Source organism: Syngnathus typhle, linkage group LG4 (genome assembly GCF_033458585.1).
Source record: "Syngnathus typhle isolate RoL2023-S1 ecotype Sweden linkage group LG4, RoL_Styp_1.0, whole genome shotgun sequence".
NCBI classification, from domain to species: Eukaryota; Metazoa; Chordata; class Actinopteri; order Syngnathiformes; family Syngnathidae; genus Syngnathus; species Syngnathus typhle.
In genome coordinates this window covers 12,011,341-12,036,902 of record NC_083741.1, presented here as the reverse complement: position 1 = coordinate 12,036,902, position 25,562 = coordinate 12,011,341, and the positions used below count along the sequence as shown (strand labels likewise).

General features: G+C 39.7%; 4 protein-coding genes across 10 annotated transcripts; 3 read left to right on the top strand and 1 right to left on the bottom strand.

Annotated features, from left to right (window-relative positions):
- Positions 1-1,855: 1,855 nt before the first annotated feature.
- Positions 1,856-6,592, top strand: LOC133152895 (interleukin-18 receptor 1-like). Its single transcript, XM_061276856.1, has 10 exons — positions 1,856-2,698; positions 3,213-3,465; positions 3,560-3,734; positions 3,826-3,976; positions 4,071-4,130; positions 4,290-4,416; positions 4,495-4,637; positions 4,811-4,954; positions 5,690-5,842; positions 5,922-6,592. The coding sequence occupies exons 1-10, from the start codon at positions 2,653-2,655 to the stop codon at positions 6,263-6,265; spliced, it is 1,596 nt and encodes a 531-aa protein (XP_061132840.1). The 5' UTR covers positions 1,856-2,652; the 3' UTR covers positions 6,266-6,592.
- Positions 6,593-6,936: 344 nt separating this feature from the next.
- Positions 6,937-12,555, top strand: LOC133152893 (interleukin-18 receptor accessory protein-like). Of its 6 annotated transcripts, none has more exons than XM_061276849.1 (12): positions 6,937-7,149; positions 7,217-7,412; positions 7,525-7,705; positions 7,772-7,940; positions 8,411-8,482; positions 8,707-8,836; positions 8,943-9,097; positions 9,855-9,992; positions 10,693-10,794; positions 10,858-11,001; positions 11,079-11,194; positions 11,545-12,555. In XM_061276849.1, the coding sequence occupies exons 1-12, from the start codon at positions 7,062-7,064 to the stop codon at positions 11,770-11,772; spliced, it is 1,719 nt and encodes a 572-aa protein (XP_061132833.1). In that variant the 5' UTR covers positions 6,937-7,061; the 3' UTR covers positions 11,773-12,555. The 6 variants fall into 6 exon arrangements, with proteins under 6 accessions (XP_061132833.1, XP_061132834.1, XP_061132836.1 ...); XM_061276850.1 differs by having other exon boundaries at positions 6,939-7,149; positions 7,552-7,705; XM_061276852.1 differs by having other exon boundaries at positions 7,008-7,149; positions 7,240-7,357; positions 7,574-7,705.
- LOC133152899 (PEST proteolytic signal-containing nuclear protein-like) lies at positions 12,163-15,836 on the bottom strand. The gene is made up of 5 exons (XM_061276864.1): positions 15,670-15,836; positions 15,019-15,245; positions 14,278-14,352; positions 13,867-13,922; positions 12,163-13,389 (listed from the first exon to the last, which is right to left on the bottom strand). The coding sequence occupies exons 1-5, from the start codon at positions 15,713-15,715 to the stop codon at positions 13,281-13,283; spliced, it is 513 nt and encodes a 170-aa protein (XP_061132848.1). The 5' UTR covers positions 15,716-15,836; the 3' UTR covers positions 12,163-13,280.
- Positions 15,837-15,936: 100 nt separating this feature from the next.
- On the top strand, positions 15,937-21,330 carry stk16 (serine/threonine kinase 16). 2 transcript variants are annotated; one of them, XM_061276861.1, is made up of 8 exons: positions 15,937-16,079; positions 16,912-17,031; positions 17,141-17,360; positions 17,441-17,574; positions 18,053-18,140; positions 18,719-18,847; positions 18,950-19,071; positions 19,661-21,330. In XM_061276861.1, exons 2-8 carry the CDS (start codon positions 16,946-16,948, stop codon positions 19,797-19,799), a joined length of 918 nt encoding a protein of 305 aa, XP_061132845.1. In that variant the 5' UTR covers positions 15,937-16,079; positions 16,912-16,945; the 3' UTR covers positions 19,800-21,330. The 2 variants fall into 2 exon arrangements, with proteins under 2 accessions (XP_061132845.1, XP_061132846.1); XM_061276862.1 differs by having other exon boundaries at positions 16,016-16,079; positions 16,890-17,031.
- The last annotated feature ends 4,232 nt before the right edge of the window (positions 21,331-25,562 follow it).

The window sequence follows — 25,562 nt, the reverse complement described above, 5'->3', positions numbered from 1 at the left end:
ACTCTCTTGTTGTCAAGAATTGTGAAACTATCAATCACATGACCACTTTGAGGAAACTAAAGGAAGATTAAGAAGCAAATTGTGCTTAGTTAATTTGTGACTCTCAGTAAAAGCAACACATGCACGGCTAATTTAAATAGCAAAATGTTTCACTAAAACATTATTTTATCTAACAAAATTAGTAATCAAATAATCTGGCAATTATATAAATTTTCCGATTAATGGGATGACAAATTTTATTTTCCATCTTTTTTCTCACAAGCAGGACATTATTTCAAATCGACAGTGCAGACAAACTGACTGAGACTGCTATGGACAAATATAAACAATGTCTCAAAAATTATTAATTGGTTATTTTTTTGGTATGCTTATGTGTGTTGCGTTAACAAAAAAAAAAAAACTGACATTAGGAAGTAGCTTATCAGGAAGAGGAACAGGATAGGTGGAGGCATTCGTAGGAGAATATTTTATGTGTGTGACACATGGTGCTTTCTGGACGTGTGTGTGCTTGTGTACATGTGAGAGAACGAGGCTGTGTGTGCACTAATGTTGAAATGTGTCAGACATGCTCTTATGGGCCTGAGCGAACAGGCGTGGCTCTCTCCGGACCTTTTGGCCTAATATTTGAGTCATTTCATCACAGTGGGAAAAAGTCTCACTGAAAACGTTGATCATCACTGACAGGTCAATCTTGAGTTGATTTTAAAAAGAGCTTTGTTTGCAAACATTCCTCACAAAGTTTTTCCTAATTGGTTTATAATGACGGCTTCTTGTTACGTTAATCCTAATTTCTAATCACATAGGGGCTATTTGGCAAAAAGCAGCGTTTACGTGCACTCACCAACATACCAATGAGTCAGTACTGGCTTGGAAGAACAATACTATTTGAATAGCCAACACATTTCCCAATGCCTTTAAAAAAAAAAAAATTGTTTCCACTTACGTCAACATTCCATCATTCTTACAGCCCAACTCTAATCCTTGCCTAAATTTAAAACAAAATAACCTCAAATTATGTTACTCATAAAAAAGTTAGAGAATATGGGGCTTTTGGATTAAACATCAGGACGAACCTAAAATTCCCTTTCACCTTTACAGGTGAACCTAATTCGACCTTAATGTACAGAGTAGCGTTACAAATAAATGAATGGCAAAATCAACAACAGATGTTTGATCCTTGAAAAGCTCCAAGGATGCCCACTTCTATACCTTCTGTCTCTTCTAGTCTCTGTATCTCTATGTCTAAACTGCTGATGACACTGCTGATCTATTGTTAGGCGTCGTCCTGCTCTCACGATGTCAAATTAGAATTTATTGGTCCGTTCAAGTATCAAATAACTGTTGTTTTGCACGTAACATAATTAACATAATCATTTGGTGTTATTTTTGGGTTCATCTATAAGCCTTACATACATGCAGAATACAGTACGAGTCGAGGCGAAGATCAGATCTTCTCATATTGTTAAACTGACGTCAGTTTGGCAAGGAAGAAATGTTCCTATTCTCCATGAGACTATCACTTTTATAACAATAGATTTCCATCATTAATGTGGGAATTGGTGAGTGTGTGTGCACGCGCGTGTGTGTGTGTGTGTGTGTGCGTGTGCATGCGCATGTGTGTGCGAAGTGTGCAACGTGTGTGCTTGCGCGTGTGTGCGTGATGTGTGTCTGGGTGGGTCCTCTTTTGGAGGACATTTCTCATTCTTGAAATATTTCAGTGCCTTCAGATTGATTCGAAAATTACCAAGGTCAGGCAAACGACACACAAACACATGTATGCACACACACACACACACACACACACACATACATAGAGTAACTCCATACTTAAATAAAAATTTAAAAAAAGGGTGCGAGTCCAGATACCTGAAAAATCCACTTTAGTCCTCCCACAAGAAAGTGGACTTCATTTCATTTTCAAAACCTACGTATAATGACATGAATTGAACACGCAATGATTTGTGTTGTTTTGTTTTCCCGCCTCCATCCTTTGTGAGCTGCCGGGGGGGCCAACTGAGGCCCTCTTGTTTTACATCCTTGTTTTACATAATGCACTGGGGCACTATCAGGTTCCATCATGGTGCGTTAGGGTCATCTATAGAACAGTGACCCCTCGGAGTCCAAGTGAAAGAAATCAGTTTGACTTTCCCTCTGTAGCACTTAAGTGCAAGCAGAAGCTAAACATATCCTGTGTTTGCTTTTAAGATCTTAAATCTTGCATGTAGCTTGTCTTAGGAAAAGTAAAAGATGGTATTTCACACAGTGGCAACCCAAAAACCTTTCATGGCGCACACAATGAAAACACATAACCGCTTCAAAGTAAAACAACTAGAAAAATAAGTATGCCAATTAAAGTCTCTGCCTTTTGATAAAATAGTAGAAATAATGGATGAAAAAGTGATGCAGACAAGGTTCTGATTCTTTATTTTACCGTTAACGTTTCTGTAATCCTACATAAAAGCAAACAGATCACATGTTTGTCTATTTTTCTCCCCAAATAATATACATTACATTACAACGATGGGATATCTGCTTTTGAGACTCCCTCTGTAAGTTTCAGTTTCATTTCAAGACAAATGTTCTGAGAAACCATTCACCGTGTTTGAAAGGAAGTTGTTAGGAGTCACATTTGCTACAGCCTTCCTCATCGCGATGGTGTCTCTTTTCCAAATCCTTTTACTACTTGCATCTTCAACAGGTCAGTGAACAAATAAGACGACACTTTTTACAAAAAGGGGAATTTGGAGACATTAATCTCCAGATGAACCTAAAATGCATTTGTTGGTGACTTCAACTTCTCCAATCCTCTGAATGCAAATGTGTGATATGTCTATAGTACTTTCTTTTTTTTTTTAATATATATAAACTTAATATTCTCTTGCTGGACAGCAACATTCACAATACTTTTTGTGAGTTGTGCATTGTAGTTGGGTCATTCGAGCATTGAAAGACAATTTAACCACCAATATATTATTTATTTTACATGGTGAGCTCAACCATCATTTTATGATATATAGTTTGCTGTGTTTGGTACATTCCTGTAACAGATACTCAGGCACCTGAGACTAACATGTGTAACAATTGTTCAAGTTACTGTAAAAAGAGGTTTGGTAACAGAAAAGTTACTTATGACAATTTAAAATGTTGGCACACATTCTGGATATTGACACATGTGATTTACATTTTGAGATGAAGAAACTCTGAATCCACAGGTAGGGGTGTGGCGGGCCCCCCAAAGGAAATTTACGTCAAGGCAGGTGAGATGGTTGTACTGCAGTGCCGACGAGCATCTCATCGTTTTGACCACGCTCCAGTAATATGGACCAGTGAGAGCAAGCTGCCGATAGACCTGAGCAACATGTCACCGGCTGAACAGAGACAGATGGGTCTCCTTTTTTTTGACACGAGCCTTTTCATTCTCACTGCTTCAGTAAACCATCAGGGCAACTACTCGTGTTCACAAAGGTAAATTAGAATCATGGCTAACATTTTGAAACGCTGTTGTATTTGAGTGTACCAAATTCCTACAGACAAACTCTGAACTTTCCTCACATGACAGGAATGTAAGTGACAAGTTGTGGTTCAGGCTGACCGTGTACACCACACTGACTTCCAGCTCTTTGTACTCGATGACATGTTACACACATGAGTCCTGCACTTTGAGATGTCCAAAAGTCAACATCCCACCCTCAAATAATCCCTACTTCACCAGTTATGACATCATTTGGCACAAAGTATTTCAAATGATTTTTCACTATTTTCCAGAATTTGAATGAATGAATGAATGAAGAGTGAAATTGCATCACATTCTAATCAACCCTGCAGGAGGGCAAGTCAGCGCAGAAAGTTAAGAGCTACTTCTCAAGTGTGGAAGACACAGATTCTGGCGTCTACACCTGCACCAGGCCTTACCTCTTTGATGGACAAATCTATAACATGAGCTTCACGTTGGAGTTGGACGTCCAGCCTAAACAGAGTAAATCTATGAAAAAATATCTGTCACCTGCATGATTGCAGATTTTTATGTTCAAAAATTTGGCAGTGTACAAATTAATTGGATATTTTCCTAGGAAACAAACATGCTGTGATCTCCTACCCAAGGCCAAAAGAGATTATTTATGTGGATGTGGGTAAGCATCACTCATGTATTGATTCTATCCGTTTTCTTCTGCTTATCCTGTTCAGAGCCATCACACCAAAATGTACACTGAGCTTTCAATGCATCAACGCTGGCCATGTGAACCACTACATTATGACTTTCCCCCCGCCCCCTCAAACTGCTTTTTCAGGCTCACCGGCTGTGATTAAATGTGAAGCTGTATCATATTCAGACCTCGGTTTGTTGTTGTTTTGGTTGAGTGGCACCACATTTGTGGAAAAGAATGACTCCTTCCCAGTCTTCTGCAATCATTCAAGGTAAACGACTGCCATGCAAAATAAATGAACACATTTCAATTTGTTTGATCATCTTATTCTTCCAATCTCATTTTACAGGGAAGATTTGACTGAAGGTATAAAAAACACTGCAAATTTGGTGTTCAAAGAAGTAACAGAGGAAGATCTCTCAAATAATTACACCTGTAAATTGCAATATTTTTCACTGTCAATCGCCGTCACCATTACCTTGGCCAAAAAAGGTAAGACTGATTGATCGTTCTAAGTTTGAATTGCTTAACATGTAACGCCTCCACTTTCATGGCCAACATGCCATGGTGGCGCAGTGAGCTCGCTTGACCAGCCGCCACTGTTTAATATTAACCGTCTAAATCATGTCTGCATTCTGTCTTGGGTGTTTTATTTTTCATTTCAGTTCAAGGTTCCCACTTGCCTGTAGCACTCTGCCTTGTGGTGATCATGGCAATAATGGCCGCAACTGTCAGTGTCTATGTCAAATTCAAAATTGAACTCATTCTCTTCCTGCGAAACACTCTGGGCTGTCATAGGAAAACCTCAGGTGAGAGTCAGTCAAACGGTGGCCTATTTTATTTAAAAATAAAACTACACTATTTGCGCACTATAGAAATTCTCTACAAGTGGTACTTTGACTTACTAACACTTTAACTTGCCAGCTTGTAGGTTACAACCACATAGGTCCACTAGGTTTGTTGTCAGTAAAATGTAATTAATCCCAACTACATGTGCTGCTCCACCATTTGTGTTCAATTAACTGTCTGCTTTAAGTTTATCACACCACGACAGAGGTTCTATTCATTAGCCTTGTGTACCTACATTAATCTAGCAGACTTTAATGCAAAATTATATGGTTGTTTTAAATGAACAATGTGTTATTGTTAGGGTCTTACCAATATGGATGCTGATGCCTATTCTCATATTTGGCAGAGTAAATTTCACAACAAGTAAACTTTGAATTACGGGACAAACTATTGTTTTACAATACTTTGTAACTTTCCAACAGAGAGGAAAAAAAGATCAAAAATCATCCAGTTTTGGAGAGTTCATGCTTGAAGTCCATTATTTTTTCCCTATGTTGTAATGTGTTTCGAAAAGGAAGATTTTATGTTGATTTTGAAATAGGTCATATTAAGCGGCTGGTTCCTTTGTCTTTATTTTAGTCAAACAGTGAACAACTGGAAGTAGCAATAAACTGCTTGACGCCTCTTTTCTGACAAATTGTTAACTGGAAAAACTCAACCGCTGTGATACAATATCCTGTGTTGTTTACTTTTAGATGGGAAGACCTATGATGTATTTCTCATGTGTTATAAGAGCGACAAAGTGACAGGATTGAAAGCATGCGATACAAAGTGGCTAGAGAATGTTCTAGAAGAACATTTTGGCTATAAGCTCTGCCTCTTTGATCGGGATGTACAACCAGGAAAAGGTATCCTACTTCAGCCCAGTTGCGATAATTCAAGTCAAATCATTCACAGCTAATGTACAATTGTGTCGGTGTGTCACAGCTACATCCGAGGCGCTGCTAGACTGCATAGAACAAAGTCAATCGGTGGTCCTGGTACCTTCCCCTCTGGCTGAGAATCTGGAAACTGGCTTGTTGAGTGCCATCCACGCAGCCCTAGTGGAACGCAAGACGAGCTTGGTTGTCATCAAACCTGGGAATGTGAAAGAAGACAAATGGGAGCCCGCACCAGAGGCCTTCAAGCTCCTTGAGAAGATGGGCCACTGCGTCACATGGGAGAGCTTAAGTTCTCTGCCGCCTTCTTCCACCTTCTGGAAGAAGCTCCGCTATCGTCTCCCGGCAGCGTGCACTAAAAACAAAGCTTTACCTTTAGAAGTTCTTCCGTAGAAGCTCTCGCAAACCTCCGGTACACCGGCGGATGATCTGATGTGAACTGCCATGAACGGGCTAATGGGAATTAGCAAAGATGTCACGGGAAGAGGGAAAGGAATAGGCTTTATGACCTTGATTGCTGAGGAGTCGAGCGGGGAAAGGGAAGGAAATAGAAAGGACACACTGACCTTCTTGCCGATTCTTTTTTGTCATAAAGGAATTTGTTGATTGAATGTCTAAATTAACCATCTTCTTTGTAGTGTTGGCCCACTGTCTTCAAATAAAAAGCCGAGTTGACTCGCTGGCACACCAGCAGGAGCAATCGTCTTGAAAATGTCACAACTTTGGCTGATATTTCCACCTTGATCGACACCAGCTCTGAACTATTTCCCACGTTAGCCCACGTTATCGCACATTTTAAGAATGAGGTTACTTTGACAAAGTGGAAACGCAAACTTGTAACCAATGCGACGGAAATGCAAGCATCAAATATAACAAGAGAATTACACATTGCTCCATCTACATCAGGTTGATTGTTTTGGGGCAACGTGCTTAATGAGAAGTGTCACAAATCACCACTGTGAATTTCTTTTGTCGTTCACATAGTAGGTGTTGTGTGGTTTTCAGCATGCACAAACATTAGAGCAATTTCCATGATCTCATTTTAGGTGCACTGACACAGGAAGCCACTGCGTAATGTACCTACCACCAACTTCAGCGTCTTCATCTGCTCGACCATTCAAGACGCAGAAAGTACGTGCAGGTTTGAGAGAAAGTGCTGGCAAAGTCATGATGTGATCATTTAAGCGGGATGCAAACTGGATATATTCTGCTGTTTGGGGTATTTCCCATTTTCTTGGAGGGATGCTGTGTGAATAGCAATCAACGTGATAAAACAGGTATTTGTTTTGAAGCCAAAAGAATGTTAAATGTAAATGCTTTGAGCCTGAAATGTTTTTACTCCAGGCCCTCGCACGACTACGATACAGCAGCACTATCGAGTTGTGGAGGGGGAAATGTTTCTGATGCCGTGCACCAACAACAAGGTTACGTGGCACAAGATGCGAGCGGAAAGAGGAGAAAATGGAGACTTTTTTTTTGACTGTGGTACGGAGTTCCTAACCCAAGCCAACCATTCAGGAAATTACACTTTACTTAATGGGTAATGTCATGCTTATTTGTGTGTTTGCTTGTATCAGAGTAGTACTCAAACTTTTTATGCCGACTGCCCTGTAGGAGAGAGATTCTCACAATTTGTCACTTGATTTCCAAAGGATTCCGTTTGTGTTGTCGAATGGCAGCACAATGTTCCTCTATCTGCAGGTGATGGACAAACACCGGCTGCCGTGTTACAAGGATGAGGAGGCGGTTGTCACGCTGATTGCGGGTGCAGGAGGGACCATCCCCTGCCCTGGATTCAACTGTACACTTAGCACAAGTGTGACCTGGTACAAGGTAAGACAGAGGCAGACATATTCAAGATTTGATGTAACGGAAACACCCGGGTGTTCTTTCTCTCAGGGTAACAAAAGTATATCAAAAATGCATCGTGCCAACTGTGTGAAGAACGGCGGGTTGCAGCTTTGCACAGTTAGCCAACATGACACAGGGCGATATTTTTGCGATAAACACTTTGTAGAGCAAGGAGTACAGTGGACCTTCAGGAGGCCTGTTGCTGTAACTGCCATACGTGAGTGCACTCTGTGGTGTATGAATGAAATGAATGTACAACCATTTTTCATTTTTATAGCTATTTTGTCAGCTTGACAGTATCCTTCTGCTTTTTGGAGGGGGGGGGGGGGTAAGGAATGAGTTGAGCACTGATATACATCGCCCATCCCTACTTAAATTGCATTGGCAAAACAATCATTGACTGAGATTTTCAGCCAATGATGGCAGAGGGGGTAAAAAATGTGATTATCTGAATTCCCAAATGCCAACTTGGAGATTTGTGGGAGTTCAGTCAGTTTGTTTTTTCCCCCCTCTATATAACTGTACAATGAGGTAACATTGTGAAATAAATAAATGAATAAATAAATAAATAAATAAATAAATAGATAAATAAATGAATTAAATGAATTAAATGAATTAAATGAATTAAATGAATTAAATGAATTAAATGAATGAATGAATACATAAATAAACGTGTCCTTTCATCAGCCTTTGAAGAAGTGAGTGCCTCTCCAAGGATTACATTACCTGATGAGAGCGCACCACAAGAAGTGGAGTTGGGTAAGCACTGTACATCCAATTGAAATCACCTCACATTACATTTAGGCACAAGAAGTAACATTAAACCCAGTGATGGGCTGCGCTTTTGGCATCTGGACTTTTAGTGAGGAATTACTCAACTTAGTCCAACTCTTGAAACCACCACTATTAATTGCATTTAGAGGAACCACAAATTCTCCCAGGTATGTATATATTATGATAAAGTGTTTTGTTGTTTGCTTTAGGGGAGCGCCACACTCTGAGTTGTCTGGTACATTTTCCTTATGAGGTCAACTTTTCACCACAAGTGCAGTGGTACATGAACTATGGAGACAAAGGAGGCAAACGAAATCTGATGCAAACGGAGAGCCAGCAGTAAGTGTCATTATCTTTACAAATCCAAGCTCATTTGTTTGTTGTTGATAATTGAGGGCATGTTTCTGATTTTGACACATAAGTGACTTTCCATTTTGCCTTTCAGATGCAACAGGGTGACATTTGAAGAGTACTTGGTTACAACCGAAGCTCTCATACAGCAGGTGACTGCACTTCATCTGAAGCACACGTACACTTGCATGGCCTCAAACTCTGCTGGGATCAGCAATGTCACAGTCAAGCTCAAGAAGAAAATTAAAGGTACATGTATACTGATTTTATTTATATTGTCACTTTATTGAAGTACTTTACACAACCAGAGGTGTCAAATCCAGATCCAGAAAGTAAAAATCCTGCCACAGGTATTTCTAATCAACTAAGCCCTGAATCTTGTTTGCTTAATTTTTCCCACAATTATTATAATATTTTTTTGCTTCTTTTTGCCTGGTGATTGATTTTTTTTCTTGTATGCTTTGATTGCATTTCTTTTTCCTTATTTACTTGTTTTTGTTTGCATTCCTTTCTTTCTTGTTTGTGATACTTTTTTCTTGTATGCTTGCTTTTGCATTTCTTTTCTCTTGTTCGCAAAGTTTTTGTTCGTGACTCTTTTTTTTTTTCTAATTTTTATCTTCTGTAATGTATAATTGTTCTTTCTTTCCCTTGTTTTTTGTACGTATTTGTGTTTTGGACCCCAGGGCCACCATAATCAGCAGCCTGTTTACAACAGCCCAGTTAACCTGTTATTTTTACTTTATGCATTTGATTTACATTTTATGCTTAACTGTTACAACTGCAGTCGTTAAAATGTTTTGAGGAAAAAAATGTGCTCATCTGTTTTGGAAACTTGAAGAGCTTTTGGCTGAGGCTGTTTATTTTACAGCGTGGATGGACACTGAGGGTTTGTTGGTCAGGTCAACCTTGTAGACTTAAGGACCTTTAAATGTCCAAATATACTATTTACAGTACAGTATTATAGTTTTAATAGACAAAAAATATAACCAATATGTTTTATTTGCAGAAAAATGGCCATCACTGATTAGTTATCCAATTGCATCATTGCTGTTACTTGCTGGGATAGCCATTGTTTTGCGTGTGAAATGGTTGGAACTACAACTTATCTACATTTCACGCCTTCAAAGTGAAAAAGTTGATGCAGGTGGGAATGCAACACACACATCATACATTGGTAGATTTATCAGTAGATGTCCAACGGACTTACCAACAATGCATGCTGATATTCATCTTCACAGGATGTGGTTTCACATCAACTCAAAATTCTACCACAACAGGAAAGTTGCATTCTCAAAAGTGTCTATAGTCAAACTGGGTCATTCGCCCTAGATGGAACATAATGTGACATACAATGTGTATAGCTGCACATCCCTTTCCGAATTTAGCCTATTTAGATATTTCAAAGCAATAAAAACAATATATTCTGAAAGTTATTCTTTTAGGTCGATATTTAATTACTTTCTTCGTAAAGTAAACCCAAAACACAGAAAAAGGAAAATATTTTCTACAGGTGCTACAAAATGTATATATCAGGTCAAATTTGACCTGTGGGGTATCTGTCTTACATGCCATTGGCGAGTCTCAAAACTATGAAAAGACACTTATCATGTTAATCATAAATATGATACAAACATAATACATAAATACTGTATGTATTTTTAATGGCCCGCGGGGCGGTGCTTTAATGAAGGCGTGGGGGTAACAGTTCCAAGAATTGCATCGCATTTGCACAGTTTCTCACAGACGGCAGCAGCTGTGAATTGAAATGTATTTAAAATCCCTCGTTTTTCCAAATAATTAATTTAAGTAATTTTTCCAAATAATGAATATCTTTACTTTTTCAGATGAGAAAGAGTTTGATGTTTTTTTTTCATACGTGTGGACCTCTCCACATCATGAGGCGGCAGGTTTGACACGCTCCGCGCAATCAAGTCCAAACTCACACGGTAATGGGTTTTCAGGTCACCGTGGTTGGAGGAGACTAAAAAAAACAAATATTCCTATTGCAGATTCTCCGTCTCCCTTTGAACCATTCAATCTTGAGCATGTTATTGACAATTTGAGGCCACCTGAGGTGGTGATTCCCATGGTTTTGGAGGACCTGTGGGGCTATCGTCTCTGTTTGATGGAGAGGGACATGCCTCCTGGTGGAGGTGAGAAGATCAATTTTCAGTACACCTGCACATGAGTGGAGTCATGGTTTTTAATGATGTCTGTTTTTCCTTGGTAGCCTACGCAAACGATGTGGTACATGCAATTCGAAGAAGTCAGATACTCATCTGTGTTGTGTCTGCTGACTATTTGTCTAACAGCAATGCTGTGTTTGTTCTGGAATCAGGAATACAGGCAAGTAGAAAAATACTCACACAGGCATTGTGGTAAAAACCAAAAACGTTTTTTATTTAGAAATCATCCACTCTTCTTACACTAACCAAAAAACTCCCCAGGCACCACAGGTGTTCCCCATGGCTCTATCCTTGAGCCTCTTCAATTCATCACCCACCCAATTCCCATTGGCAGTATTTTCAGCAAATTTAATCTTTTCCACTGGTTCACATACGACATTCACTTGTCATCCATTACAATGTCGGATTCAATGGAAAATTAAACTGTCAATAGCCAATACATTAATCTATTGATACAATGTAATTTAATCACAGCAAAACCACTAACAACTTACTCTTTTGTATTCTAAGGTTTTGTTGCAGAGCTCTACTCTTAAAATTCTGCTTATACGGACAAGTAGAACTTCCGCATGTTTTGAACAGCCAGATTCACCTCTGCCCTCAGTGGTCCAAAGGGCCTTGAAGGTGCTTCCTAGCCTCGACTGGAATTTGGGACAAACTGAAAGCGCCACCGGCAATTTCTGGAGGTCACTAAAGAAGGCCTTACCCAAACACAGAGTAAGAAGTCATTTTCCATGACCATTTTGGAAACAATCTTAGAGACCAGGATTTAAGAATAGAGATGCATTGAGATCACTTTACGTTTGAGTGCTCGTCAATAGGAATCAGTCGTACATGACATGAAAATGTCATTGTGATGGAAATTCGATTGATTTAAAATAAATCTTAAAGCATCAACATTCAGCTTATGTTATTTGTGACGTGAATAAACTGTCAGGGAATGCGGAAAATGAAACCTTAATTAGAAATACACGTGTATGCGTGTCAAGTACAAGAAGTATTGTCTCGAGCAAGATAGAGATATTGTTAGATGGGAAAATTTGTTAAATGTTAAAATGAAACTGCAATGTTTTTATGTGTCGGTGCAAGTGTTTGCATTTCTTATGGCAAACAGAAATGACTCAAACATTTTGCAAAATGTTTATTGGACTGTTTGTTAAAACGCTATTTCATGTGTAGCTAGAGTTTATGTAACCAATTGTGAATTCTAAATGTTATAATGTTGATTTCAAAGTTGCAGGTAACAGAAAGGTAAAATCACATCGTGTCAGTGACTTATGTTATTCTTCCTCAGGCTTCCTTGCTTTGTTTTTTCACGGGTGCTCCTTGTTTATGATTACCATTAGCAGGTTATTTTTTTTAGGGAGCGGTTACGTATTTGCGTGATTTCAAACTTAAGACAGATGATTCCATTTTGGGGGCTATTACTAAACAAACAACAAACATTATTGTGGTGTAATTTCATAAAGTGATAAAACACCAAAATACAACAGAGGAGGAATAGGGTGAGGGATAAGATAGCCCGCGCGCAAAAAAACAAAACAAAAAAAAACTAGCTAAAAGAATCTGTCAAAGTCACTCTTGGATATGACAAATTGATCTAAGTATTAGGGTTGCAAAATTCTAGAATAGCATCAAGCTGGCACCTTTCCACAGGAAATAAAGGGAACAAACCAGTTTATAAACTTAAAAGTTGGCTCATAATAAGGAAGTTATAGTTGGGCGAAATATATTTTAGCAGTGTCCTGACTAAAACAACCAGGCACAGAGGCACCTTGCGTTAGCAGTGTCCAAACATTTGCAGTCATGAGCCATTGCTTTATTAATACCCATTATTTGGAATACTGTATTCCAGTGTCAAGTTCCGATGGAAAGTCACCACACCTCTTTGCAACCCTGCTATAGATAAAACAAATGGCAAAACTAAACACAATCACACTTATATTTACATGTATATGCACAGCGGCTCAAAGGTGAAGAACAGCTGGCCAGCTATGTATGAAGTAGCAGGAAGGAAAGGGAGCGATGAGGCTTTCATATTAGCAATTCGATGTCATGCTCAGCACACGGTTGTGTTTTTCCATTGCTCAGCAGTAAGGTCATAAGGCGAGAACACTAAATGACTTGCATGCTTTTAAGGCATGGTCAAAGCAGGGGCTGTAATAATTTAAGCCTTTGTAGAGATCTCGGGTGGGATTTTACTGAGACTTGAGATGCCATGAGTGACGAGAAAAGGATCTGCTTCATTATTTGTCTGTGTGCGCCTTCAGCTTCCTCTCCCAAAGTTTTTGATTATCAGAGAAGCCCTGCTTGCCCTTGTTGAAGGAGTTTGGTCCTGCTGATGTCGGAGTCTCCCTAAAAAGGATTCCAGATAAATAACATGTTAAAAGCTGACGGGACTTGACATACAAATGAATGAATGCACTGTAGTAAGATCCTAATTTTAGTTACGTTTTATGATGATTAATTATACATTTGTCGAACACTAAAGGGGAAATTGAAACTTCCCTTGAATTGGAAAAAAAAGAGTAATGCACTTTTAAAATAAAAAATAAAATACAGCTCAACATTTAATTTATGTGACTTTCCCCTAAATACCACTAGAGGGCGCTCGCATACTACACTTTGTGAATTACTGGCCGAGTATGACTAACAATGAGAATAGTGATTTTGACAGTAAATACACCGCAATGATACCAAAGCAATGCAATATTTCAAACTCATCTTACTACACTCAGACACGGATGTCACAAAAAAGAAATCATGTCACCAAAGAAATATGTGGGGGTTCAAAGATGACCAGGCAGAAGTAAGACAAAGTTGTTAAGGTACCTCCCAATGTTCTTCATTCTCATTTTTGCCTCTGGGGGCATCTCCTCAGGCTCGCTCTGCAAGGTGAGAACATTTTATCAGCTCATTTACATTGGTGGTCTTTTAGGACATGCTTTTTACATGTGTTTTTTCTGAGAACATGTCAACAGGAACAGTCAGGTGTGTCAATTTGTTGTAAAAATGTCATTGTCATCGAAACTATCAAGCAAATAATTTATCAAGGACCTTGCTATTTTGACGTTTTACAGAGCAAAGGAGACAGGTTTAATGACTACACCCCTACCCAGAAATGGGAGGAGTAGCTCACCACATTTGAAGGCCAGATGTTTAAAACGTTTCCCCATTCACGATTGTCTAGTTAGTATTAAAAAGTACAATTGTCTTTGGCAATTCTTCCATTCCAGTACTTACATCATCATCCTCGTTGAAGACGGATGCCAAGCCAAGCTTTTTAGGAGGGGCTGTTGGTACGGGCTCTTTAGGTTTCTAAAGGCAAAATAGTGAGAAAAGAGGGGGAATTACATTTCACAGCATCATCCATGATTACCTCAACATATTCCCTCAAGACAAACTCCGTATTGCTTTTCTATATTTGGGTCTCGCTGAGTGAACTCTAGCCTAGCTGATAAACACTTTCTGGTTATCACTCAAGGACCCCCCCAAAAAATATATACAATTTTAAAAAAAATCTTGCTTTGCCTCAGGTACCTTGTTGCCTGGTCTTAATTTTTTATGATTTTTTTTATGTCAGCTAGAGTGATCCCTAGCCAATATGCTGTGACTTGTGGCGCCTAAATTCACATGGACTTACATGTGTTTATATCTGAAGAAAATACAAGATGAGGCTGTGTGTCATTGTTTACTTACCAGGCATGTGAGTACTTTTCTCATCTCAACGTATAGACAAACATTCCCAGTTATATTCACACCTAAGGATAATTCTGTGTCTTCAACTGATTGAATGTGCATGTTTTTAGAACACAAGAGGGCTTCCTCCTGTAGTACCCAAAGAAAATAATGCAAACTCTACACAGGAAAGCTGAAGTCTAGATTCCAACCACAAAGCTCAGAAGGTCCCCAGAAGATGAGACTGCCCCTCACGACCAGCTAGCGCAACAAGTAAAACAATCAAAGAAACAAACCATAACTCACACTTGCTCCAAGCTTGATCGATATCGGATTTGACTTTATCCCAGTGTTGCTGCTCGTGCCGAAACCTATTTTGGATACTTTGCGAAGCGCTGGTGGATCTGACGGGGTTTCGTCCTCATCTTCAGATGAAAGATGCTGGGATGTGCGTTTGAGTTTGCTCGCTCCTCCGCCCACCGTGCTACAAGAGACAGGCTTAGTTTTCACTCTGCCTCCCTCCTCCAGCGGCCCTGCTTGAGGCAAGACAACTCACCAAGGTGAACAACGGTTTTGTTACAGAGCTATAAAACATTACCTGCACTGCTATGTTTGTAGCCACCACATGTGACATAAAAAAAAACCGTCTAAATTTAGGTCATGCGTGCACTGCCCAGTTTGAGATAGATTTGAGCAAAGCTACCTATCTGAAATACATTTTGGTCACTTGTAACCTTAGCGCATAAGCACAGAATACGATGATTGGATACTATTTTTTTTGCAATTTCAACATACGATGGTATGTTTGCTAAACAACACGACATGTTAACGCGTTACATTTTCGGATGGGCTCCACAAGTGTCATATTTCTAATCGATTAGGGGAATATGGGAAGCAATGCATACACAGACTTAACTAAAAAGCGTGTTAAAAGGATTGAAATAGCACAGATATCACCTCCGTCGTCGCGGCGGTCTCTCCTGCTGCGTTCGAAGTTCGCCATTTTAACTTGAACGGGCAGCAGTCCGCTTCTTCTTCGCTTTAGTTTCCATTCCGAGCGTCTTGGCGCCACCAACGGAGAAATTCCGTCCCTTGTCTATTTCACTTTCATTCAGTTTGTTTCTTTTTTGAACACCCTTCGACTATTGAAAAATAGAAATGGCATTCATTTTATTTGTCCTGGATATCAGAGATCAATAAAATCGCTTTCCACACACTGGTGCTGAACCCGCCTTAAATGCAGTTACACGGTCTGGCCAGCTACGTGGGTGTTGGCGCTCGTACACATGTTCACTCTTCAGAAGAAGGATTTCTGTCCATGACGTCACAAACCGGAAAAGAGAAAGCCCGGTGATGTACACCAACAGGTAAGCTTCTATTGCTCCATATTTACGCATCATTTTACGCAGGTATTCCGTAAGAAATGACCAACAACCTCTTAAAATTCATGATGTTGGCGTTTTGTGAAGGTTGCTCCATATTTACATCAGATGAGTGTGTCGTGCAGAGAGAATTTAGTCCCCAGTACTGTAACTCCAATTTTAGATCTGTAAACAATGCACCGAGTGACCACCTAATCATTGTGTGTACATATTTAACTGCAATACACGGTCAAAAATTTACCGTATTCGTGTAATACAGTACAGATCCGATAGTTTTAGCCACCTTGTGTTACGTTTGGTAGATTCTGTCCCAAGGGAGGTTATGTAAATGCGTATAATAAAAATACTAATATTTGTTTTAACTTAACTTAGAAAACACCAGTGTTTAGACTGCAAAAAAAAAAGTGTTAATTAGTGTTAGTCAATGTAACTTAAATTATATTAGGACTGATGTGTGAGACAATCAGCTACCTGGCTCCACAATAAAAGCAGCATTTTTCTTTCTTTGATTAGTTTGTCAAAGCAAGTCAAGGTCGATGAGCAAAAACATCTGTAATCATCTGCACACATCTCTCTGTTGAGACATATATATTTCATCACAAGATAATTGTCATCTTATTAGATAAATATTGATGGTGAATTTCTGCTGATGATATACCTGATGGTGGTATTAAGAATTGGATAATTAAGTCTGTACTAGGTATCAAATGCACTGCCGGCCACTGCAAAAACACAATTGTCGCCCTTGTGCAAAATTTGGTTGAATAAATAGTTTTCATTTCCATCCCTCTGAAGGGCTTTCTATTTATTTCCACAGGCTAGTTTTTTAATAAAATAATGTTCCAGTCAAGATGGGGCAGACAATGTGCATCTGCTCCCGTGGCTCCATCACTGTTGATAACAAAAAATACTACTTCTTGCAGAAACTTGACGAGGGGTAAGATAACACGTACGGTACATCAGCAGTACTATTGTTTATCTATTTATTTTTTAACAAAAGTTGCCTTTCAACAAAATGCTGAATTCTTCTTGATTCCTCTCTCCAGTGGTTTCAGTTATGTGGACCTTGTTGAGGGGGTAAAAGATGGTCGCTTCTATGCCCTGAAGAGGATTCTATGTCATGATCGAGAAGGCCGCCTGGAGGCCCAGACAGAAGTGGAGATGCATCATGTGTTTAATCACCCCAATATACTGAGCCTTGTGGCGCACACCTTTGTTGAGCGCAATGGGAAAAGTGAAGCCTGGCTGCTTCTGCCGTATATAAGAGTAAGTTGCTTCTTCTTAGCCATCCATCACACGCTCTGATGCTCATATTATCTGTGTGTGCACAAAAAACAAAAATCCAGAAGGGAAGTCTGTGGTCAGTTCTGGAGAAGCTTCGAGACAATGGGAGCTACATGCCTGAGAAAAAGATTTTAAAAATCTTTCGTGGGATCTGTTCAGGACTCAAGGCAATCCATGACAAAGGTTATGCTCATCGGTAAGAACTCTGAACACCATCTTTTTTTATTTCTGTGTTTTAAATGCAGAAAGGTCACACAGTATTGTAAAATATAAATCCTCAAAACATAATTTGATAGTATGTAAAGGAATTAACTTGTTTTATGAAGTGTAATTAAAAGTCACACACACACTGGAGTCGTACATTTGTGTGTTGATGTATGCATTTAAGGGGTGTGGCGATATCAGGAGCCGCAGTCCCTGGGGTTGGCCGTTTACCACGTGGTCCATTTGGTGTTCCAGGGACCCCGCAAATCCATCAAAAGATTTCCATGGCTTGAACCCATGAAAATAAAATCAAGGCTTTCAATCGTCTTAAACCAACCTTTTATGAATAAGTCTTAAATTGAACTTTTCTTGAGCTGTAGGCACCTCGGTCAAGGTACCACTGTAACTTTTTCGTTTAGCCTCGAAATGAATAATACATATATACTGATGTCTTCAATGTGTTTGCTCAGAGATCTTAAACCTACAAACGTGCTTCTGAATGAGGATGACAGCCCCGTCTTGATGGATCTGGGTTCCATGAACACAGCCCGCATTGAGGTAAGAGTCTTCAAGCATTTAGAATATTTATGAGAATACTTGCTTAACATATCCAAAAGTACACTTAATTTACCTCAAGTGTGTATTTTAAGATACTGTCAGCTGCTTTGTGACTCATCTTGACAGACTGGTTGGATTGGGTAACTTGCTTAGCAGTGTTGACTGAGAATATTGGGTTGTGTGTTTTTAAAAGTGACTGGAGTTTTTGGTTTTAAAGTTACGGGAAGAATTCACACATGGTCGGATTTAATAATGGTTGATTCATTTAATTGTTGATGACCTTCACATGCTGATTTGCAGCTGCCTTTCAGAGGTGGTATTCCATCTCCTGTGCCAGTATTTTCCATTTTAAAACGACTATTTTGCCCCTTTTCAAATGTAATTCCCCAGTAGGCTAGGTTTGTAGATTAGCTTCCACCTCAGTGTGTTTGCACATAAGTAAGTTTTAGAATTTTTTTGCATGCGGAAGCTTTTTGTAAATCAAGCCCATAGATGGCTGTGACTGTCTACACTCTTCTGGGACAGCTGTCCAGCAGTTCTGCAAATACTTTGTTCTCACATTTGGGACTCAATTCCAGGTCAAAGGATCCAGAGAAGCAATGACTTTACAGGACTGGGCTGCACAACGATGCACCATTTCCTACCGTGCACCTGAGCTCTTCAATGTGGAGAGCTACTGTGTTATTGACGAGCGCACAGATATTTGGGTAAAGCTGGATATTTTACTTTTCATTAGTGAATCTTATTTACGCCGTGACATTGTCAAAAACACCCTCTCCCTTATTTTGCTTTTGGCTGTACTCATCCAGTCACTGGGCTGTGTGCTGTACTGCATGATGGTGCTGGAGGGACCCTATGACATGGTGTTTCAGAGAGGCGACAGCGTTGCCTTGGCTGTCCAGAACCCTCTGCTCATCCCACAGCCCTGCAGGTCAGTTGTCATTCCTGTTAACGCTGGGATTCTAATCGTTAGCGCAGCACAATGATTCCATTCATATCTCAAATCACTGTTGCCCATTTAAATAGTTGTAAATGCAAATAATCCTTTCCAGCTCTGCACCCCCCCCCCCCCCCAAAGGGACTTCATGCAGAAATAAACAAAGGCAAATTTGAGTAAAATACTGTACTTTTAATAGAGGACAAAGAATACACTTGAGTATTGTTACTTGAGTATTATGTGATCTGTTTGTATTGCTCCACCATCTGTGCAAATGTCTGTTTCTACTGTCAATACAGTAAATAGTGTTTTCTACGTATGTTAGCATTGAGCTAAACAGATTCTTGTGAGACATTTATTGTGAAGTAAGTAGAACTAGATTCATTGCTACCAATCAGCAGTCGTATCTGATATCTCAAGTTTAAGGTCAAAACCCCAAAAGTCGGACGAATGATGTTTTGTACCCGGAGAAACTTGTAAGTCTGCTCACTCTTACCTCAAGGCACCACTTGGAGTGCAATGTTTAAACTGTCAACATGTCACATCCCATTCATTTTCCCTGGTTTGTGTGTCTCTCCGCCAGTTACTCAGAGGGGCTGCAGTTGTTGCTGAGCTCCATAATGGTGTCCAACCCCCAAGAGAGACCCAACATCAGCTGGGTACTTGAGCAGGTACAGGACCTACAGAGTTACAGTCCAAACACCCAAACCAATACCGTCTGAAAGGACTTTGCACACATGGACACACATCTCACAAATGGAAATCCTTAAAAGGGTGAAAACACAGCAATATATTTAGTTTGGAAAATAAGGTGACATTTTGACTTTTGAAGGATTTGCTGCTAGACAAACAAGGCTTTACTGATTAGCTTAGAATTTTGTCAGATGACTTATAGTAAATAGTATCTCCATTCCCCACTTTTGCTTTCCATGATACTCTTTCATCTTCAAAATTGTTCTTGTGTGCCTTATGTGCTCAAATGAGGCAGTTACAAGCTAGAAACTCAACACAGAGTTAGACATTATCCACATATTGTCGGAATTTGCTTGCAGGCATCCTTACCCCGTAGCTCAACAATAATTAATATTTGTCTTGTGCTTTGTTAGATACTGATTAAATCAGAAAGCTTGATAATAGGTGAGCAGATAAGCAAATTTCCCATCAAGATCAAGTTTTTTTTTCCTAATGATTTAATTTTTAGCTGTTGGGTAGAAATTAATTTTTATGGCCTATAATGTTTGTCAAATGTTCAAGTGAAGGAATACATTGAGATTGACATTCCGTGCCAAAAGAAAGAGGCTACATTAGATGTCACATTTCTGATGATGTCGTTATTCCTTAGTAATATTTGAAACTTTCAGTTTTGGTGTGTAACGTGTGTTTTTTTTTTTTAAGTCACACACTCACGCACACATGCACACCGTCATATGTGGGAATTGAACTCATGGTGCCTGCACACATGACAGGTGAGTGTACCACTACACCATCAGCCATCCCCATGTAATGTGTTTGGACAAGTACTAACGGTATCAGTCACCTACAACTGCACTGACGTAGCAGCGCCTTATTGCAATGCTGCTTGTGACCATACAGTGGCACTACATAATCACTGGCAAGTTATTACTTTTTATTCACATTCTTGATGACAAAGTAAGCTTTTAATTATTCTGATAATTACTTGGGATAATTTTACTCTATTAACTGGAATCATACAGCAACATTTCCCTCTGTATTGGTGTTAAATTTAGGCTTGCATTCATGTGACTTTTACACTTTTGTTATCTCAGGGCTTGCCCTCATCGGGTCTTTTTAAGTCACTCTTATTAGATTCTCATGGTACTCATGGTTTTAAATTCCTGCTTACATCATGTTTTGTATTTGCAGTGACAGCCTGACCTTGTTTGTAAATTAAAACTCAGTTAATTATTTCAATAATAATTAACACTCTGTTTCACTCAGCGTTTGAAAGTGAATGTTTGATATTATTGTCATGATAATGTCATGATGTTGTTGGTGAAAAGTTATAGCTTTTGTCATTTTTTTTAATTGTACAATTTCTTGGATATCATAAAAAAGTAATGAAATAAGGAAAGCTTTGTTGTTTAGGCCAGTGCACAGAAAAAAGTGACACACTTGAATGACGTCCAATACACAAGTACACAGTCAGGCAAAACTGTTCGTACACTTGCATAAAAGAAAGAAATACTAACAAATTGACACAAGTTATTAGAAATAAACTTTTACTGAAAACGAGCTAATGAAGCATTGCTCTGTTTTTATGGTCCAACTGCATTAAGAAAAAGAGAAAAAAAATAGCCAAACAGTTGTACTTCTTGTTTTCTGTTTGGCTTGTCCCCTTAATATGTTGCTGCGCGACCTTTTGAGGTGAATGAATGCTACAATCAAGCACGGGATTTTGGTTCACCTACTGCCAAGTATTTTGGCCCACTCTACATGAGCAAGTTTCCAGTTTTTGGTCTGGCTATTTTTAGCTGTGTTTTGTTTTGTCTGACCTTGGTGAGCACATTTTCCTCCAGAATGCCTGGATAGTCTTCGGATTTCATTGTACCATGTACAAATTCGAGACAGCCAGTACTGGATGTAGCAAAGCAATCCAGGGAAAAAATTGAACCTCCTTCTCACAGTAGTAGTAGTTCATGTTTGAACATTGAGTTGATGTGAATTGCCAAAAAACAAATTCCAGTCTTTTCAGCTTCAATTCTTTTCAATACCTTTGTGAGTTTTTTTCCTTTCTTTTATGGAGTGCCAAATATCAAATATATATATATATCGGACCAACAATATGGTATGGAAAATGTCCAGTTAACCTATGGTAAGATCAATTAGGTTAAAAGTAAATGGGAAAAAAAATAAAGAGGTTTGGGTAACTTTGGAATTGGTGGTATATAGGATAAATCTTGCAGGATCTTTGTCATTTTGCTTCAGTCTTTAATGAATAGTGCCCATTTATTACTCACCTCGGTTATATTTGTTTTGGTGTGCACATTCCCTGACAACAAAAATGAAACTGGTTGCCCTCGGCTGGATTTATGTCCCTCACATCCACCCAGATCAGTCAGATGTCACACTGTCGCACTGCTGCCTCGATTACATTCCAAGGCACAAACACACAAATGACTAGCCATAAATGACCAACCGTAAAAAAGGATGAAAAAAATGCTAACTTGCATTTACAGTGCCTGTGCTTTCTTTATTTACAAATCCTAGAATTCATTACACTTGAAATAATATCACAGATGATATCTTCCCCGAGTGCCCCCACGAAACGAACCTCAGACTCCCTGGGGCGCCACATTTTTTTTTCACTATCAACCGCAAGCAGAAATGATGTCATGCAATGCAAGCGCAAGGTCAGCCCTCATTTGAGTGCCAATCTCAATGAGATTTTTCACAGTGAATCTGAATTTGCGTTTCATTTTTGACTCCAACTCTCACAGCGTAAACCATCTGCCAGGTTTATTGATTTGCCAGTCAATTAGTGAGATATTCAATTAGCAAAGCATTATGGGTCAGTCCTGAACCGGTCCTACCCAGCCTCTTTAAATCAAGACACACTTGTGGTCTCAGTCTCCCACAACATTCAATTCACAAGGAAATGTCATGCGAGCCTCTTTAAAGTTTCTTCCGAATCAAAGATCCTATTTATTTAATGTTTTATTTGCAAGGACCCAGAACTTGCGCTGTCACTCATGTCGAAATTACCCTTGGCTGCGTCTGAAAGAGGAAGAAATATGGCCATTACGTCTACACCGCTGAGTGCTTGATTTACAATGTGTTTTTTTTCCCTCCCCTCCATGCAGACGCTTTCCTCTCGCTCATTAATTCATGAGTGTGTTTGGGTTAAAATGCATAATGAGTTCATTAAGGGGGATTGGCGTAATCAGGAAAGGTATTGCCTTAATTACTGGCTGAGGGCCAGAGCGATCCATTTGCGTGAGATTGTCAAGCCACCCTGTCCACTGAGCTCACTAATTTAATTAAGTGTACAAAATGCTGCACCCTAACGTCACCCTTGGGGGCAATTATGGCACTGGAGATTGAAATATCTCCATCGGGGGTATTTTACTTACTGGCAGGAGATTGCCCGTGTCAGTTAGCTGATTGCATTGATTATATTGATTTGTAACAGCTTTTCGGGTAATTTCATCTACAAAGGTGAGAGCAACACGTTGGCCCACAGACGCTTTTATTTATTTATTCTTCTTTTCTTTATTTAGACGCCAGACTCTTTTGCCAAATGATTAGACGGAATGGACCTCAACAATAAGTCTTGAAGTAGTAGTTGGGGCGGATGGATCGATACTTTTTATTTGCCGGGTAGGGTCAGAACAGGTCGGATGTTGCCGATTCTTTTCAAGTCACAACAATTCTTTTACTTTGACTGTGTTTGCGTGGAATCTGCATGAGCCTCACTTTTAGAATTCAAGTAATATTTCCTCCAAGTTCTTCTTGGCCACCTCGCTTGGGTAGGAAACTACAGGAAAGCAAAAAACAGACTTTAAAAAGGCCCATTCGACATTGTTTGGGGACACAAACTAAGCAAGAAGTCAAAGGGATGTAAACTTCAGACACAAGATTATATTTACTCTGTTTTTCAATCAGTCTACCTTGGACATGAAAAGTTGACTTTTGCTACCTAGATGATGGCCATGTGACGCCATAGTGAATCGTCCTAAGTTTTTGTCATTTAGTTGAAGTCAAGGTCGTGCGGCAAAGGCTTCCCTTCTGCGTCGGTGCTTCATAAACAACAATCCTAACTATTGTTGCCAATTAAAAAGAGAAGTGTGAGCCCAGCAGATTGTTTTTTAATGCAAGCCTTTAACCTTTTGCTCAGCGTGGCAAAGGCAAAAGGAGGCTAATAGTTTGATGAGCAGTTCATCAGCACTGATTATGAGTATCAGATGACAAGCTAATCCTGTAGTGGCACCGTCATTAATGGTGACCAAAGAAGGGTAAATTAGCTGATTAGACACGTCCCTGGCCGACAAGTGGCAAGCGGGCGCCAGAGAGTGGAGCTTCATGAGTGATGGATGGATGAGGAGGCGTGTTTATGGAGCTCACCAGTAGACTTGTCACTGAATGAGTGAAGTGTCTTCATCAATTTGGATCCATTACCATGTCAATAAGAGAGGATGGCGCTTGAGGGAGGGCAACACGATGGGGGGGAGAAGAGGAGAGGCCATCTGCATACGACAAGCGTTTTCATTCTCATGCACGCGTTTGGCGGTGGGCTGCCTCTGCAGCCCGCCCCCCAACCAGCAGGCTAGTTTACCGTAAGGCCGTTTAATTTTCCTGAAATAGGGCTGTGACAGCTGTGTCATGCTGATGACAAGAGTGGCGGGCCTGTCACATCTCATCTATCTCTGCTCGTATTCCGCCCAAGCTCCTCCCCCTGCCTTCACCTCCACGCGTCTTGAGGTGTCAAACATTTTCTTCAAATAAACAGCGTTCCGAGTCTGTTAAAATGATGAGCGGGGGGGGGGTTGCTTTGAGATTGACAGCAGAGAAGGACAAAAGTAATAAGTGGGAGCTGTTTTTTTATTTCACCTGCATTGATTATTATGGGTCTCTCTATCATGTGACCCAGCTCAATTATGCCAATTGGATGCAGTGACACTGAGGTTGTGAGGGCCATAAAATGAAACACGCATAGGATGAGTCCAGGCAACTGGATTCTTTTGTTTGGTGAAGACATTTTAGCTTAAATTCAAAAGGCTTCCTCACTTCAAAATGTGTCTCATAGTAGGGTGATGGGTTTGTGTGTGAATCTTCTTCTTTTCGGCTTTTCCCCTCACGGGTCGCCACAGCGAACCATCTGTATGGGCCTCAAGATTGGCTGGCGTACTAACTTGGTCTTCATTGAAAATGTACAAAATAGATTTTTAGGTATCTGTACTTACATGCAAGGAGCCACTCTTGCTTCGCCTTTTATTGGTGGACCTTTGATGATGGCAGGCAGACAGATTGTCACACACTTAACCTTCATTTGAACCCGGAGTGGCACACAAAAATCAACAATACGCCTTCACGCTACAGCAAACGCGTACTGTAAGCACATTAATGCCACTTAATTCACTTTGAGTCATTACTTCTCAGGTGAAGCAACAGCGCCTTTATTTTGAGTCAGCATTAAGGTCAACAAGTGCAAACAGTTTGGATTGCGACAGGTCAACAGCTCAAAGGTTCGCGTTTGAAAGATAAAAATCATCATCATGCTGTATGTTGTTTACTTAAACAGTCCTGGAAAAGCAAATACTTAAAGCACTCTTAACTCAAAGTAAAGCTAATCCAGGAAGGATATTACAAGATCAACATCACACTCCTGTTACAGATCTGGTATTTTATAGTGTTATTGTTATAGTCAAAGTTCAAAAGATATATCTTTGAATAGGCTTGAACTATTTAGGTATGCCATTAACCGTGAGAACTTATGCAAAGATTTGAGTTTTTCTCAGTCACTTTTG